Below are 18,118 nucleotides of genomic sequence, written 5' to 3'. Positions count from 1 at the left end.
ATAAGCAGGTATCCTAACAGCACTGTAACTCTCGAGAGGGTATAATGTATTATGGATGTCCTGGACATATTTGAAGTTATGTTTACCCAGCAGTGTGGGACAGAAGTGCATGCTATGGGTGTTATTTAAGGGGCAAGCATACTAAACCCACTTAGCAAATTCTCTTCATTTTACAGAGATTCTGGAAGACTTTGGACAGCTTCTCTTCCTTCAGGGAAGTAAGTTGAGTGCTTGTTTGCTATTACCTCTATTTCTGACAGGAACCTTGCACATCTGGTAGCAGTGGGGCTGTTTTTTCTGAGACGCCTTTGCCCGAGAGGCAGTTGGCACTGGAGAAGCACAGTCTGGACTGAAAGGAGCAACATGTCTGCTTTAGAGTGGCTCACTGAGGAGTGAGTCACTTAGTTATCGGCTTAGTTACCGTTGTGGGTTTTGTTTCCCTGCAACAACAAGCATTTTCAGCCTAAATAACACACTGAAAGGGAATAGTACAGACGAGGCCGACAAACGCCGTCCCCATAACCGCGGCGGCCGGTCCCGCAACATGGCGGCCGGGGCGCCGCCGCGGAACTACATTTCCCGTCGTGCAGCGGGACCCGGGCGGCCGGAAGCTCGCCCAGCTGGCGGGGCTGGAGCCGCCTGCGTGCGCGCGTCGAACGCTGCCGCTGGGCGGGGCCTCGTCTACGTGCGGTCATTGCGCGCCGCCGGAAGTGGCGTTGTTCCTGTCCGTGCGCGGCGGTGGGAGGTAGGTGCGGGGCTGGGTGGGCCGCGGGCGGTGGGTGGGGGCCCTCCTGCGGGCAGGGCGGCCAGTCACCCTGCTCCCTGTCCCGCTTTCCCCCTCGGAGTCGGGGGAGACCCAGGCGCCGGGGGAAGCCCCGGGCGCGGCTTGCTGGCCGGCTGCGCCCGCGGGGTGGGTGTTCGCGGCCTCCCCTACCGGGTCGCGGCTCGGTAGCGGGCGGGGGGAGTGGCGCGGGCCGGTGGTAGCACAGCCCCGCGGAGAGCTCTGGGGCCGGGACTGGGCGCCCTGGGGCTGGGCCCGTGAGCAGGGCCTCGGCATCTCCTGCCGCGGCCTGGCCGCCGGGTCTGGCGGCTGGCTGTGCTGAGTGGCCGCGGCGGTGGGGCTGGTGAACTCCCGGCTGCCCTTCTGCAGCCTTTACCGCCTATGGCAGGTGCTGTGTAACTTAAAGAGATCCGACCAGGCTTGGGGGGGGACTGTTTGTTTTGTTTTAAGGAATTACGCAAGCATAGCTTTAAAGAACAAATTAAAAGCACAGGTTCCTGCACCATGTGCTGTAGAAAAATTTTGATTGTCTTCCGTTTGTTGTAGGTGAAATGTTTTTCATACACTGAACTCCACCTTGGCTTGTCTTATTGCTGTGCGTTCAGAACTTCATAAAACATAGAAAGTCAAGATGAAGAGCAGGGTGACACAAGTAAATGTAAGTGCTCTTAAACTGAAATTGTAGGGTTTGTTTATTCCCTTATTACTGCTGGTTAGGTTTGCAGTTGATGTATTAAATAAAACTCCCTGAATGTAAAGCAAACAGTACCCATAATTTATAGCAGATGTTTACAAGAAAAATATTACTATGAAGTCAGTGAATTACTGTTGTCTTAACAGTGGAAGTTCTGAACGTTACTGACATGTAATGATAAAGTAATTGGTGAAAAGTGAATGAATGAATGAATGATGGCTCAACAATAAATATGGAGGAATGGAGAAAAAAGGTGTTGAAAAATTATGTTATAGCAGTGATGTTAGAATGAAAAGATAAAGAGACAGGAAGTAGCAGTTAATGTGGCAACTGTATTTCTTACTGTGAAAGTTAAAGCTTTCCTTTTTAAAAGTGTGTGGTATGTTTCTGAATGGATGGGAATGATTTTTAGAAAAAACTTGGTTTAAAATTACTCTCATAAAATGATGATTTAGAAATGCCACATTTGTAAAGTACACTAAATTTGGGACAGTTAGCAGAGCAATACCCTTCTAGTACACTGTCTCAAATGTATAGTATTTCTCTGACTGTGTTTCTAGGGTTCAACCCTGCATAGGCTTCTTCACTCTTTTGGTTCCAACTTTTCTGACTGAAGTGGTTTTTAATAGAGGTGCTTGAGGGATAGTTTGGTATCTTCTCTTATCTTCCCAAACTGGTGGTTATGGTAGCGCTCCCTTATCTGTCAAAATAACCCAGGTAGCAAAAGCACACCACTTGGACACTTCCCATTAATAGTTTTGATCAAAATGAGCAAGGAAGAAGACTAACTTGTGGCAGAAAGCCTGGCCACAAAGAGCTGAGGGTGACAAGTTCTTCAGCAAAACAAACATAGCACTTTTTGCAAGGAGACACGAGAACTGCCAAATACAGAGACACCTGTAATGTTTTATTTCTGTGACCACTTATCTTTTTGGGTCTGCTTGGGCAAAGGCAGGTGGTGTAGAACTCATGAGACTGGATCATGCTAAAAAGACCCGCCTCTTCCCATCTGCTAAGTATTATTCAAATACAATAACAGTTCAGTGTTTTTCAAAGATTTTTATTACCAGTTTCTTGGAAGCTTAGGATACAGTTTTGCATTACATTATTTTGGGGAAAAAAACCAACAACTTAAGGACCTTGAATGATTTCAGTGGTCTGCTATATGTTATAGTCCCACAAACAAGTATTGAAATGGGAAGAAAACTGTGGTGAAAATACAGGAATTTCTTGTACTAGCTTTGCCGTCAAAGATAACGTTACTCTGGAATTAAATTGTCAGATGGATGTTCTTTCGTAGGGATGCATGCTCCTAGTAAACGATGCAATCCACTTGTTTTGTACCATTGTCTTGGTTCATGCAAAATAATAGTGGGAATAATTTTAACACAGTGTTAGAAACGTACCCTAGAGAAGACTATATTCTAGGATATGTTATAGTGGCGTAAAAAATACAAATATGTATATTTACATGTATATATGCACCAATTTGAGTGATAGCAAGTCACCCTTAGTGGCCTGTTGATAGGATGATGCTCATAAATTGTTGTGTTGCCATTATTTCTTTAGGAAACCTCAGTCAATGTTGATTTTACTTGCACAGTTCATTGTAAACACCACACTTGCCATTTAGTAACGATAGTTTTCTTTCCAGTTAAGTTTTTGGAGATCATTGGGTATAACTGTCTTGGGTCTGCTTATGAAGGAGGTGTCATTATTCTACTAACCAACACTTTTAACTGGTTCTTTGGTGGGGCAAAAACTAGTGTGGCAACATGTTAATGGACAGAATGCCACTTCAACAAATGAGATTAATATTTCTGCAAAAAGTTCCATGAAGTTGCATAAGCACCTTCTGTTGAGTTTCTGCATCAAGGTGGAGCATTACCTATTTCATAGCTGATGAATGGCTGATAATGTGAGATTGTGGTTCCGAAAAATCCTAAATAATATAGTAAGGGAAGAGAGGACCTTTATAATGAAAGTATAGAGGTCATAAAAGCTGCTGCTTAGCTGTACCAAAGTAGTTTTGAAATATCTTGATGAGGTCATTGTCTTTGTGTGTTATAGATATTGTCACATTCTGGTTTTTGTGTATGATTCCATAATTCTATGTCATGGTTCAGACCACAGAATTTGCTGTGAACTATTTAAGTGTTTATCACTTAAACAGTCCTAAAAAATTAGATTTCAAAAATCTAGAATTAAATTTACTTCCAGGATCTGTGAAGTGGAACAGTGTAACTTAGATGTTTATAATGTATAAAGCTAGGAATGACTCATGAGAAAATAAATAATGGTTAGTAAAAAGGGGAAAGGTAAGGGAAAAATTATGCAATAACGGGGATCTTTAGGAGAGAGGAAAGACAGTGTTCAAACAGGAAGTGGTAGAATTCTGTTAATGGTATTGCATGCAATGCAACAAAGTGTAAAATGGCATATGGGAGAAGGAAGCAGGAAGGGCAGACTGAAGGTCCGTCTATTCTAGGCTCCAGCAGTAATAGATAGCAGATGGCTTGAAAAGTTTAGGCACAGGGCAACCATAAAAGTACTCACCCACATGCTTTCGTAGTCTCTGACTATTTGCAGTTTTGTGAGCCAGATGATTTCTTTGGTAACACATGTGAATTTTGCTTCGGTGTTTGTCCAGTCTCTTGACCCCATGTAGGCATTTGGCTTCTGCCTCATCCTGTAGCAGGGAGTCCAGCTGCTTAACTACGTGTTATTTAGAACCATCACTCCTTGTCATAACTGACTACCATTAGCTTTATTTGAAGGAATAGGGAACCAAAGACATGGAACTCTTTGATCTCAAGATATAAGTGCTCATAGTAGTAAACATATGATGTTAGAGCTTGATTTTTCCTTCTGTTTTCTTAAAAGCATGGTTCCAGTTATGAAAGGAAGGAAAACTACAGTTCACGCCAAAGAAGTTTGTCTCCAGAGGACAGGTAGAATGATTGACTTTTATACCCTACAATTCTGTGTATGTAGCTCATATAATGAGTTAAATAAGTTTAAAAAAAAATAATAATCAGGTTCTGGTTTTTTATGTGTTACTGTAACTGAGCAGTGAAAAATAAGTGTAGGTTTAATAAAATACTTGAATGTCAATATAGCAGTAACTAAATAGATTTGTTATTAAAAATAAAGCTTTAAAAAATCCTTAGCATTCAGTTGAATTGTCAAGGGACTTGAAAATGGAAATTAGATGCCAGCTTTTTGCTCGGACTCACGTATTGCTGATGCCACAATTGTCGCTTCAGAGCAAGATTATTGATGCCAGCAAAAGGTGGAGAGATATAATTTGAAGTGCAGTCTACTGAGGCGTAAGAAGAACTGTTGCCAGTTTACTTTTATTTTTACATTTTAATTGGAAGAAACCTCTTGTACTAAACACAATATTACTTTTTTCTAATAGTGTCTGTTCAGTTTTATGCTACATAGGCAAAAGTAGGTGAAACATACGTACGTACATTCCAAGGAATGCATGGTGCTGAATTTACCACTGGTATTTGATGTCATTACTGTTTAGCATTTAATTTTAAGTCCTAGGAGGAGCTTCCTTTTACAATGCTTCGCTTGATTTTTTTTTTATTATTTTTTATGACAAAAAATTATTATAAAAGGAGTATCTTCTATTTGAATGATGCATATATTGAAACTCAGGTTGCAGAAGTGGAACAGTTGGTATATATGAAACATTGTATTGCAAGTAGATATTAATAGTATTGTTTTTCTAAGCCTATTGCTAAGAATGTTGTGTCTTGGGTTGCAAATAGGGATGTAGAGCATGACAGGTCTCCATCTCCCAGAAAGAGAAGGTACTCTGATGATGGCAGATATGATCAGGAATATTCAAGAAGGGAATACTACGATGACAGAACTTCAGAAGGAAGGTGAGTATCAAGCTCTTTCATGATCAGTAATAAAATACTTATTTCAAAGAATAAAACGTGAACACTTTTCACAAACCCTTGGGTGTTGTGTTTTGTTTTTAGAAGGATGGAAAGGGGGAGAGACAGACACTATGAGAAATGGGAGGAGAGAGAATCTGATCGAAGGAAGCAGAGAAGATATTCATCACCTGATCGTAGGAGTCCAGAGAGGTCGACAGACCAGAGCTCACTTGCTCATGATGAGACCACTTCAAAGAAGAAGAAAGAAGAAGTGGATCCAATCCTTACTCGCACAGGTGGTGCATATATTCCGCCTGCCAAGCTCAGGATGATGCAAGAGCAAATCACTGATAAAAATAGGTGAGTTGAAAGTAATATATTAGAATTTTTACTGAAAAGCAAAACTGTAAAGGGTTTTAATGAATGTTGGTGAAAATGGAATATCTTTTGCAGGCTATAATCATTCTTTTGAAGGTATATTTTTATCAGAAGAATAAGAGAATCAGATTGTGACTGTACCTGCTTCTGCTGCAAACTGTAAATGGGAAAGTGGGGTGACCACATGACCAGAAATTTTTGGGAATATCTTAGAAAACGGAACATACTGGGTTATACCGTATCTGTGGAGAATAACATTTTGGTGTATCATGTTGGTGCAGTGATTTCCAAGTAGTTAAATGCGTAATTGCAAACTAGTCTTCTTATTTATGCAGTGAATGTTTTCTTAGCTATTTTACTTATTGCAACGTACATTCAAGTTTCATATATATTTATGAAAACCCACTCGGTGCTACCTCAAATTTATGCATTTATAATTTGTGATATGTTTCCAATAGCTTGGCATATCAGAGGATGAGTTGGGAAGCCTTGAAGAAGTCAATCAATGGTCTGGTCAATAAAGTGAACGTTTCTAATATAGAAAATATCATTCATGAGCTCCTTCAGGAAAATATTGTTCGGGGAAGGTAAGTCTTAGTATTTAAAACAGTTCTTTTGCTTTTCTGCTAATATGTGTACTGTTCATCTATACCTCACTATGTGTAGCGTATGGATGCTAGTTAAATTTTAAAATTAACATTAGGCTATATTGGCCTATGCAGTGTAGTCCTCTACTTTGGGGACTGCTCAACTGGTGGGGAAGGAATAAGAGTCCAGCAGATGCTGTGTGTTTCCTTTTCTTAAAGGTTTTACCCCCGCGTTTTACTTGAATGGTTTACAGGTGTCTATGTCTATTTACTTTTGTATTCTGGGATTTTTTTTCTGTGGGACAAATAATATTTGTAGCCAGTATTTAGCAAAACAAATTTTATTACAGTTATCTGGCTGGATTTTTTATTTTAATGTAGAGAAAAGATTTGTATGCTATTTGAGCTAAGTACTAAGTCATGGTGACTGTGCAAGTATTGTGTGATGAGTTTCCTTGCTTTAATTTTGATGTCAATAGAGGTTAAATATGCTGGTCTAAAGGAGTTAGATCAGTTAGAGTTTAAATGACTATCACTTAAACAAAACCAACCAATCACCAACAAAAAAACCCTCTGAACAAAATATCCATAAATAATTCTATTACGTTTCAAACAGATAGCAACACTTTTTTTGTCACAACTTAATCACTGTTATTGGAGGAGGTTATAGTGAAGGAGTGTGTTAGTTTCATGTATGCCATAGCTGATGCAAAGATCAGAATCCTGTAAATAGCATAAAAATAAGAGAATTCAGTAAAATCTAGAGAGTGAGCAAATAGTTCCCAAATGTGATTTCTGTTAAAAATAATAATGAAGTCTTGAACAGTCTGTTGTAGAACTGCTTTTTACTTGCCAGCATTTCATGTCCCCAAAGCTTAGTTTTCATAAAGCAGTAATGTTTTAGTTTAAAAATTAGCTTATTGAATGTTCTTAGAATATAGTTGTCTGTGGAAGTTTGTGTGTGTGTGTGTGGCTTATAAGCTTATACATTTCAAAACAATGTAGAAGGAAACTGACACCATTTCCCTTCTTACACTTAATTTTGACTTCCAAATTTGCACAAAGATGCATATAAAGTAATGACACGAAATTTTACTTCGCTGTAAAGTGCTTTTTCTGTGTTTTCTAAGTAGAGGGTAAGTCGGATCTGAACCAGACAGGTTTCAGTTTGTAAGCAAGAAGTAACTAATAGTTTCAAAATGAAATGCTCTCTTTCTGTGCATTAGTATGAAATGAGTTCTATTCCATTTGTCAGCTTCAAAGTAGGTAGGAATAAGGTCCTTCATGCAGTTTGTATTTAGTACCATGTAGGAGGGTTTTTTTGTAAGATTTCGATAAACCACAGAGAAGATAGAGTTGTATACCAGTGTGTGCTTTGAAGATTCACATTTGGAGGGCTTTTTCCCCCCCTGCCTCACCCATTTGTAATGGGGTAATACAGCAACAGTCAAATTCTATGGGCTAAAGCTTTAGAAAAAGCAAAACTGAGAAGGGAGGAAAAAAGGTCTCAATTCTTGTCAGACTTCAGTCGTGATATAAACGTAAGAGACACCTTTAGTACAATAGAAGAACTAGTATCTCGTGAGCCCTGTGTTTATGTTCATTTAGGCTCTAAGCAGTAGTCTTTTATAATCAGTTCTCAGTTCCAAAACAATAATTATGTGAAAGGATGCAGTTTCATTTGAGAAAAGCATTGAAAAGCATTACTTTACCCATTCTGGTTTTACTGAACATTCAGTTTTGTTACTTCTAGGTAGATCTTTATTGATAGGGATCTTTTATGGAAATACAACTTTTCTTTCTTAGACATTTGTTTTGCTTGTTTTAAGTTGTTATACTTGAACACAGTTCTGTGTTTTTCGTCAATAGTTGCAGAGCAGGTATTTTTTTCGGTCACAAACAGGATTTTGTTTTTTCAACTGAGGAAAAGAAACAGCACAATCATGCAAATTTCAAAGCTAAGAAGGCCCTGGGTTGGAGTTAAAAAGGGATAATTGCAGGGTATGAGATAAAGAATTTGTACGTGCTTATTTTCAAATGTAGCTCTAATAGGAACTATATTTAATGAAAGATAAGGTATTATTTTAAGAATTTCTCGGCTCGGGCACATTTGGGCAACACGTTTTGCAAAACCCCATTTGTGGCATGATAAACAACAGTTTGAAAATGACCATCTGGTATCTTCTGACTATTCCACCTGTACAATATTATTTTATGTGATGTGTATTGAATAAAAACATTAAATGTTTTATTACCAGAAAAATATTAAACTTATGTGTTTTTGCAGGGGATTGCTGTCTAGATCCATTTTGCAAGCTCAGAGTGCCTCTCCAATTTTTACCCATGTTTATGCAGCTCTTGTGGCAATTATCAATTCAAAGTTTCCCAATATTGGTGAATTGATTCTCAAGAGGTTGATACTAAACTTTCGCAAAGGATATCGCAGAAACGATAAGGTACGTAAAATGTGAAAAGCAACATGTTCAAACTTGTAATTCTGCTGTGTTAACCTTGTATTGAGTGTGTTCAGGTTACGTATTTCAAAGGAATACAACCAAGACCTATGGGTCAGAACCTATCGTTAGTACATTAAGTATAGTAGTATTAGATTATCATGACAGCTTGACAACCTATTCTGGGGTGGTACTGTGATAGTTTATCTTTTTTTTTTTTTAAAGTGTATAGCCCTAATTGTGAGCAACTGTCAGTATCCCAAAATAGTTAGTTTCATGACTTAATTTGATTGTGAGATGCACAAATCTTAGTAAGTAAATTTTTTCTTCCATATAAGATGTTTTAAAATTTCCTATTTTATTTCTTTTGCAGCAACTCTGTCTAACATCTTCAAAGTTTGTTGCACATTTGATGAATCAGAATGTGGTATGTTACTTCACGTTTCTACTCAGTCCAAACTCTGTATGGCTGTTTCTTTAGTTTCAAGACAGCAGTAGCCTAAGTGAAGATGCTCTTCCTGTTCTCATGGCTACTGAAAATCTGAATCCGCATTTCCTTTTAAGCCTGCTCTAAGTTGTTAGGGTCTTTTTAGAAAAGACATTGATAATTTCCTATGCAGTTGTTATTGCTTACCGTTACATTTATACCTCAGAGCTTCCCCAGACTTCGTAAATATGTTTGGGCTAGTATTCAGACAAATCTTGAAGCAAAGCATGCTTCATCTGAGGCTCTGTCCCGCAGATGTAAACAGTTTTCTTGCAACACTGTCATCTGACTTCAAACATCTGTGTAGGCAGAACTAAACTCAGTTGCATCTAAATCAAATTTGTATCTCGCCCTATGCCACTCTTTTATCTGTTAGAAATCAGGATACTCCAATTTAAATAATGTCAAGAAGCAGTGTTTCAGGAATGCATTGGGAGTATACAGCATTTTGGTAAAGAGGAAACTAATCTGAGATCTGACATTTGCTTATATGTCTGATATTGGAGGACCTGATTTCATTGTAGACACAATACACTTAGAACTTCCTATAATGTAAGTGGTGGTTTATTTCTTGGAAATGCATTCTGGTTTTTTTTAATGGCAAAATGTTTTTCATTGCTTGCTTGTTCATCTGAATAGCATAGTCACATTCACTACGAAGTTGTGTAAATATGGGTGGTAAAATTGTATTTGAAATTTTGAGTTCCTCCTAAATAGCTTTGTCCCACTATAGTTGCCTTGTGTGTGATTAAACAAGAGCGTAGTATCCTCAAAGGCTGGACTGCTCCGTGAAGTAAATCACTGAAATAATAGTGTAACATTGTACGTTCTAATTCTTTACTGATATTCTTTCCATAGGCTCATGAGGTTTTATGTTTGGAAATGCTCACTTTGCTTCTTGAAAGGCCTACTGATGACAGTATTGAAGTAGCAATTGGATTTATTAAAGAGAGCGGGCTCAAACTAACAGAAGTTTCTCCTAGAGGTATTAATGGTAAGTATAATTAGCCAGAACATTTGTCTTTTTGGTGTTTGTTTGGTAAATCTTTCTTATATTTACATTTCTGTCTTTTTCCAAGCAATCTTTGACCGTCTTCGACACATTCTGCATGAATCTAAAATTGATATGCGCGTTCAGTATATGATAGAAGTCATGTTTGCTGTACGGAAGGATGGCTTCAAGGATCATCCAATCATTCCAGAGGGATTAGATCTAGTGGAAGAGGAGGATCAGTTTACTCATATGTTGCCATTAGAAGATGACTACAACCCAGAGGATGTTCTTAGTAAGTTAAAAACAGAAGAGAGTTCGATGACTGCATTCCTCATGAAAACAAATTTGAGATTAAATGTTCATTGTTACCTTCATTTTGTATTTTAAATAAAGACTCTCTTTTATTCTAAAGATGTTTTCAAGATGGATCCGAACTTTATGGAAAATGAAGAGAAATACAAGACACTGAAGAAAGGTAAGGGGGTGTGTGTATAAAAATTTTATATATAATATTTATATATTTACACATTTACAGAGCTTTTATTTGTCCAACTACTGTTACCAACCTTTATTTAACAGTGGGTGATAACTGTGTCCCAGAAAACTGTCTTTCAGTTCATCACAGACCTTTCCAATGTATTCCTGCTATTTTCTTCAGTATTGTTTCTCCAGCTACCTTTTCATTTGGTTATGACATACCTACTTTTTTGACTCTGCCACGTTCTCCACCTGAGAGACCCTTTCACTCTTGGGTGTTGGATTAATTTTTTTTTTTGATACTAAAGCTACTGTGGTCTAGATTCCTTTAATCTGGGATACTGCTCTTTCAGAAATTCTCGATGAAGGTGACAGTGAATCTGAAGCAGATCAAGAGGCTGGAAGTAGCGAGGAAGATGAAGAAGATGAAGAGGAAGATGAAGATGGTGAGTATGTGACTGGGACCTTACTAGTGATTGATTGACTGTAGGTGAAACAGGAAAGAAAGGCTTAACTTGTTATAAATTTTGCGAAAATAAGAATGTTCAAATGTTAAGGGATGTTTTCATCTTAAATTATTCTCAGATCTAAGTGTTTACTAGCATTCAGCACAGGCAGAAAATAAAAAGCAGCTTGGCCTGATTGGTCTTGGCTGTATCAGTTCCATGCAAGAAAAGCCTTGTAAACATAAGATGCTAAATATAACGAACATGAAAACAGTTCCTTAAAAACTAATAAAGACAACCTTTCTGGACGCTTTTTAATGCTCTGTCATGTTTTTTAAGTCACTTCCAAAATCAGAACAGGCTTTCTTACAACTGTGTTTACATCCTCTATATCATTTTTTAGTTCAGTTCAGCCCCCTTTCTTGATCATTAGTGCAAGCAGTCAGTGTTTACACATATATTTGATTCCTAGGAAAAAAATTGATGGAAAAGCATAACGGAAATGTTTGCGTAGACTGTGTGAGTAATTGAATAGCCAGCCGAGTTCTGTTCTCGTGGAATACCAGGAATGGATTTCTTCAACAGTTTGCCAGAGTATTTCATGGAAGAACAGAGCTTCCAGGCTGATGAAAAGTATGAGAATTCACATAACTTTTCATCAGTTATGCTATTCCCAAACAAGAATGAAGGAATAGTGAATACCTTATGAATGAAGATGTTTGAGGAGTGGTTGTGGTTTGGGACAGATTTTTCTACACTTGTTCCAGGACAAAACAGAACTTTTGCAGAATGCTGTAACATAGTTCGTACACATAACAGAAACAAAGAATTTCCTGTTAAAATCAGGGAGGCTACATAAAATGTTGTATAGCTAAATAATGCAGAAAATACCTTCCTAATAATATGGGCAAGAAATGTTAAATCTAGAGGTTGCATTTGCATTTTGCCAGCTAAGTCATGTGAAAAGCCTTTAAATGAGGAGTTATCCTCTTACAGCTGTATCTCTGAATATTTACCTGTTAGTTACAGATGAGGCAAACACTGATTACTTTTTTCTTCTCTGCAAAAATAATAGTAAACAATAATATACCTGCTAAACAGTCCTAAATATTTATAGAAAAAGTATTATATATTTCAGACTTAGTAAATAAGTAATCTCTTAGAACAGCTCTATTTATTATCTTTTGCTCTTTACCAAACCATGGTTTTCTTTCCCAGGTCAGAAAGTCACTGTCCATGACAAAACAGAAATTAACCTGGTCTCCTTCCGTCGTACAATTTATCTTGCTATTCAGTCAAGGTAAATATAATATAACTTGTACACTTATGAGTGTAGTTCTTTTGAAATGGGTGAACTAGAATTCTTTTCCTTTCTAAATTCCTTTTTAGTGTTTTGACAAATGGTTACTGGATTCTCATTCTAAGATAAATCCTGTTTGTTTCAAGATGTGTGAGTAGTGCACTGGGACTTTTCTGTCAAGATTGCTGTAATTAGAATTTTCTGAGTGAATAAAAGTCACTGATCTTCAGATTATACAGCATTTTAAGAATTTCTGAGAGTAAGGAGTTCTGCAGCATGGTACTTTCTGAGCCTGTTGCCATCTGCATTGTTTGGACAATAAGTATAAGATAGTAAGACAATAAGATACCAACCCTGAAGTGTACTGTATTTGTTCGTCTTGAGAATGAAATCCCCTTGCAGCACATGGCACAAACAAAACATGACACTGTAGCTCCTGTGACACCTGGGTGAAAGGAGAGATAAACCCATTGCATGCCACTCAATTCCATCGTTAAAAGTAGGTATGGCCCACAATATTCTGCAGGTCTGAACTCCCTGAGGAATGAGATAATGTAGTTGTGGTATTGATCATTAGATATATGAATTAATACCATACTGAGATGTATGAAAGGCTCTTACATTTCTTGAAGTTACTGTTCAATACTTTCTTGTGATACTGAAATTTATTCATCCTACGCTTCAGTGTGGGGAGGTTCTTTCTGGTAGCTAAAGGCTTTCAATATGCAAGAATGGGAGTGTGAAGAGGAAAGTGTGTTGTATACTGGTTTTGGAGCTTATGTACAGGGCCTGCATTTCAGTGTTTTTCAGGATGTGCAAAATGAGCTCACATGTTTGTGCTTTGAGTTTTGTAAGGTGATGTAATAGTAATAATGACCCGAGTCATCTTGTTTTCAAATTGCCTGCAAATGTAATGACTTCAGCTCATTTTCAGTTACAAACTCATGAAATACAAAATATTTATTAAAAAAAAAACAACCCACGACAACAAAAAATCCCAGCCAAAGAAACAGCTTTCTGAATGTTAATTAGATGCTTTATTTCAAAACAGTTGAAGTTTCAGCACCAACAATCAATATAATTCTGAAATGGTTTTAGTGTAGCGTACATTGCACAGATAATGAGAAGTATTTTTTCTATTATTGCAGCTTAGACTTTGAGGAATGTGCTCACAAATTGCTGAAGATGGACTTCCCTGAAAGCCAAACTGTAAGTCTTACTTCTTATTCTTTTTTGTTATTAACATTATTAAGAAATAGTACTGTGGTAGTATTCAGAATCCTTACTCTTGGCCTCGGACCTAGCAAGGAGATGAGAGTGACTTCTTACAGCTGTTGCTCTTTAAAATGAGTCTTACAACCTTTAGAGCAAATAAGCTGACACATAGTTCATAAGACATTTATCTTGGGCAATTGTGTCTTTCTGTCAAGCAGCTCAAATGTTTGCTCATAGCCTGTTTGAAAATATTTGTTCGTTGGACTGTTGAAACACTTATCCTCTGACAAAAGTACTGTAGCATGGCAGTCACTCTTGGAGCTCTGTCTCTGAAAGAGCTTGGAGTTGAAGATCATATTTGCAGGCAGCTGTAGACTTTATCGGTGGGACTTGAAATTTAGCATAGTCCTAAAAGAATGTGGTGGTTTGTTGCTTTCACAGTCCTCTTGGAATGATAAGTGTGTCGAAATAAAGCACTTTTAAGTATGTGTGCTTTGGTGTAATCTTGGAGATAGTCAGACAAAATATGTTTTGTCTTCAGACACTATGTGTAAGATCAGTACAGTTGGTATGTTTTCATGTAAAGGAAACTGTCCTTCAGCTAGTACTTATGCTAGATCCTGGTAGAATGTAAATACCCAATTATATAAACAGCTTTTCAGTCAGCTGTAAGCTATCATCATGAGATTTGCACTTGAGAGAGCTGTTAATTTTCTTGTGGCTTTAATTATCACTACTCTGTTTTATTTGAAACAATGTGTGTAGAAGTAACCTTATTAGTATAATAGTAACTAGTAAGTGGAGAGCTGAGCTAGGGGTTCTTTGAAAATGTGGTTTAACCTAGTAATCAGAAATTGTTTGCCTGTTATTTTTTCAGTTCTTCTATTTTGTTGTTAAGCAATTTATATGGAAGTAAACAAAGAATTCAGATGATTGTTGTGTATTTTCTTATCTAATTCTTTAATTCTGTGAATGTAATGCAATACTAAGCATGCATAGGATTATGATGCTTAGTGAAGCATAACCTGAAGAATTCTAAAGAGAAAAAAGAAAATCCTGCAAATCAATTCAACTATAAAGAAATGAGAGAACAATCTAGAATATACGTGCTAGATCATACAGTGGAGATACCTAACAAGCAGTGTTACAGACATTGTAACTGCTCAGAGAACCGCTCAACTGTTAGTATTTAATACCATTGCAGTCTCTGTCAACCACTAACTATTCTGTGGGCAAGATTTACTCAGAAAAAATAAATTTAATGAAGGGATTAAAAAACAACCAAAAAAACCCAATCCATAAATCAGAATCTTAAACGTGTAAAGAAGGTAGATTTTCTTTCACCACTTCACTTGCTATTTTTGAGTTTTGACTTAATATTTGCTACTAGGCTATTTTCTTTTCCTTTCTGTGAATCCTTTGCTGCAAATAAAAATAACCAGACATACACAGAAGAATTCAAGGTGTTACTTTTCATATACTTTATGGGGTGCTAATTTATTTCAGTCTCAGCTTTGAGAAACTTTATGACCCCTAACAGTCACAAATTAAAGCTACATTAATGTTAATGTACAAATATGTTTGGTTTTTTTCCTGCTGCACTGCAAACACAATTGTTACTCCTAATTTTGTAGGAAAGCTCTCAGAGCAAATCCCGGGTCTAGTTTTGAGACTCAAGAAAACTTGGGTAAATTGTATATATATGGAACTTTTGGGAATCAATTAAATACAATGCTAACTAATTTAGAGTACAGTAGCTTTGTGACTAACAGCACTATAATCTCTGAAATGTTTCCACTGAATTTCATGTCTCTTTAGAGAGCAAGTGATTGGAGGAGACAAAATGTTGATATCCCACCAGCTGTCTCGTCCAGTCTCTAGACAATATTACTTTGTTCCATTAACATCTCATTCCAACAGATTCTTTCCTATCGCTTTGTGCTTTGGAAAATGTGTAAAAAATTCACTAAGCACGGGTTTTCATATTAAAATTTATAACATTCTTTGAAAACTAGAACATCTAGATGAATAAGAATTTATGTATTTAATTATTACAGTTTATGGTACTTAGATAATTTATTTTGGTTAGCACACCACCCTATTAAAAAAAGAAGAATGTGAGGTGATGTAGTTATGATTCAGCTGTAATTGCTATGAATGAGATGCTTTTAAAATAGATGCAGAAGTTATTTTTTGGCACTTTGTGTGTGCAAGTGTATATCTATCTAAAAAGATAAAAATAAATTAGTATCAACCTATGATCCAGTACTAGTTGTAGGAATTTCTACAGTTCAAGGTTAAAAACTGCTGTAAAGCTTCATCTTTTATAATATGAGGCAGCTTCTTTGTGCAGATTTCTTTTTTTCCCCTAATAACCATCATTACTTTTCACCTCACCTCAATCAAAGATGTGAGAGCTTTGACTTGCTCATTGTATAGACTTAGAGCTTCTAAGTGTTTATGGGGGCAAAAGGAAAAAAAGAAAAGAGATTGCCTGATCAGTGTGAGAGCAGAGAGAACAACCAGGTACAGACAATAAAATTATTCAAGGATTTATGGGGCTGGAGTCCGTCCATGTGGACGAAAAACTGAATGCACTCAGCAGGAATTTCTGCTTGAATTAACTGCCAGTTTCTAAACAAGGAAAGTAATCTTTTATTCTTTCAAGTTTAGTATCTTCTGATTGAACCCTTTAGTGAATTGATTCCTGCTGTCTTCATTATCAAAACAAACCACAGGATTATTTTTTTCAGACATAAAGCTCTTTTTTGGGTCTGTTTAACTGAAAACTTCAGCAGCCTGTATTGCTGGATGATATGTCTTTATCTGTAATTTTTTTGGTTAAAGCTTTGAATTATAAGGTGCAACCTTGAGACATTCCTGAAATGTTTGCTGAACTCTTGGGTGAATCTTCAAAGTTCGTTTCTGCTTGTAAGAAAATTGCAATTTAGATCGAGCGTAGGAGAGATAATAACGTCATGGTTGGTTGTTTCTTATAGTGAAGACCCTGTAGGTAAGAGCTCATTCGCTGTGCCAACTCCTACTATGAATGGTGTTTGTCATGAGAAGCAGGTACTGGAGTGTTAGACTGAAGTATCATTTAACACCGTTTCTACTCCTTAGAAATTAGGTGAAACTTAAATTCTTGCTGTAAATTTTTTTCCTCCAATGAAGTCTAATTTTACAGTAACTTCGTGTTTTCCTCCTGGAAGGCTTTAATCAATAAAATTGGCTTTCTTTAATTTTGTCATTAAGACTGTTTTCCACAGTCTTTGAGTAGTGAATTGTCAATTAAATACAATCTGAAACCCCATTAGAATACTCAAAGCCTAAAGACAGAAATAAATGACAGTTTTGAGACTAATACAGTATTAACAACTTTCATGCAGGTTAATTGTTCCAGAAATCTTTATGTACAGAGACTTTTGGCGTGATTTAGCAGGGCTAAGTTCAGGAATATATTTAGCCGTTTTTCAGTGGTTGAATTGTCAGATTATTGTGTCACGTTAACTGCTGTGCAACACAAGCGTTTGTATGCTTAATACCAGTAATGGATCTGTCACACAGCTCTTGCGTGCAGAAAGAGGATTAGGGTTCAAATGGATGATCTGTGGAATAGGAAGACATAATACTGCTTTTTGGCATTGCAGTTTAGTACTGGGTGCTGAGGGGAACGTCAGCAGTCTTATTTACTAACGTAGAATTGTTCTGTTCTGACTTGAGATGAACACGTTTTTCATTTTGCCATGAACTGAAATGCTGCTTTTTCAGAAGTGAATGATGCCGTTAAACAGAAACATCCAATTAATTTTCAGTCTCCAGCTGTATATTCTCCTTCCACAAAATACTTATTTCCATCTCCTCATCCTTTATTTTTTTTTTTCACGGCCCTTTTTTTTAGTGTGAAAATTTTGCCTACTACAGTGTCCTGTTTTTTCTTTCTCTAGAAAGCATGTTTTCTTTCAGGCTCAGTTTTTATTTCCAGCTTTCCAGATTTTCTTTTTTTCCCCCTTGATTCTTTTTCTCATTCATTCATTATTGCTCCAGGATTCTGGAAATACATCTGCTTCCTGTACCTGGACCTTATCTTTAAACTGTCCTCCTGATTACACTTGATCTGTTTCCCCGCCTTTTTTAGGTGACTTCAGCATGTTCAATGTTGTGTTCTGCATCAAAGGGCCCTTCTTTAGTCATTTGAATTTAAATCTTCTAAAATGTATCATTTTCTTCTGTATTTTATTAATCTTTGATAGAGGTAAGCAATGCGCTTTCTTGTTTCTCTGTCTTTTTTTGTAACCTTTCAGGCTTCTTCAGTCTGTATCCTTTTTTGGCTTGTCATAGTTACGTTAAATGAGCAAAATGTTACTCCTTTGTGGTTTTACATTGCCTGTTTAATAGAAATGTCGA

At 37.1% G+C, this 18,118-nt stretch overlaps 1 protein-coding gene across 3 annotated transcripts in view; it reads left to right on the top strand.

Moving 5' to 3' along the window:
- Positions 1–670: 670 nt before the first annotated feature.
- Positions 671–18,118, top strand: part of CWC22 (CWC22 spliceosome associated protein homolog) — a 34,326-nt gene continuing 16,878 nt past the window's right edge. The window contains exons 1-14 of one of the 3 annotated variants that reach the window (XM_054208845.1): positions 671–745; positions 1,328–1,439; positions 4,359–4,426; positions 5,258–5,374; positions 5,477–5,734; positions 6,211–6,339; positions 8,627–8,795; positions 9,166–9,219; positions 10,138–10,273; positions 10,359–10,565; positions 10,686–10,748; positions 11,104–11,196; positions 12,415–12,496; positions 13,645–13,705. In XM_054208845.1, coding sequence (XP_054064820.1) covers positions 1,413–1,439; positions 4,359–4,426; positions 5,258–5,374; positions 5,477–5,734; positions 6,211–6,339; positions 8,627–8,795; positions 9,166–9,219; positions 10,138–10,273; positions 10,359–10,565; positions 10,686–10,748; positions 11,104–11,196; positions 12,415–12,496; positions 13,645–13,705 — 1,464 coding nt within the window. In that variant the 5' untranslated portion in view covers positions 671–745; positions 1,328–1,412. Of the gene's footprint in view, positions 746–891; positions 911–1,108; positions 1,121–1,325; positions 1,440–4,358; positions 4,427–5,257; positions 5,375–5,476; positions 5,735–6,210; positions 6,340–8,626; positions 8,796–9,165; positions 9,220–10,137; positions 10,274–10,358; positions 10,566–10,685; positions 10,749–11,103; positions 11,197–12,414; positions 12,497–13,644; positions 13,706–18,118 lie in introns of those variants that run through there. The other 2 variants (XM_054208847.1, XM_054208846.1) reach the window with 2 other exon arrangements.

Source organism: Rissa tridactyla, chromosome 7, assembly GCF_028500815.1.
Source record: "Rissa tridactyla isolate bRisTri1 chromosome 7, bRisTri1.patW.cur.20221130, whole genome shotgun sequence".
Classification (NCBI taxonomy): domain Eukaryota; kingdom Metazoa; phylum Chordata; class Aves; order Charadriiformes; family Laridae; genus Rissa; species Rissa tridactyla.
This window is presented reverse-complemented; position numbering and strand designations above follow the sequence as displayed.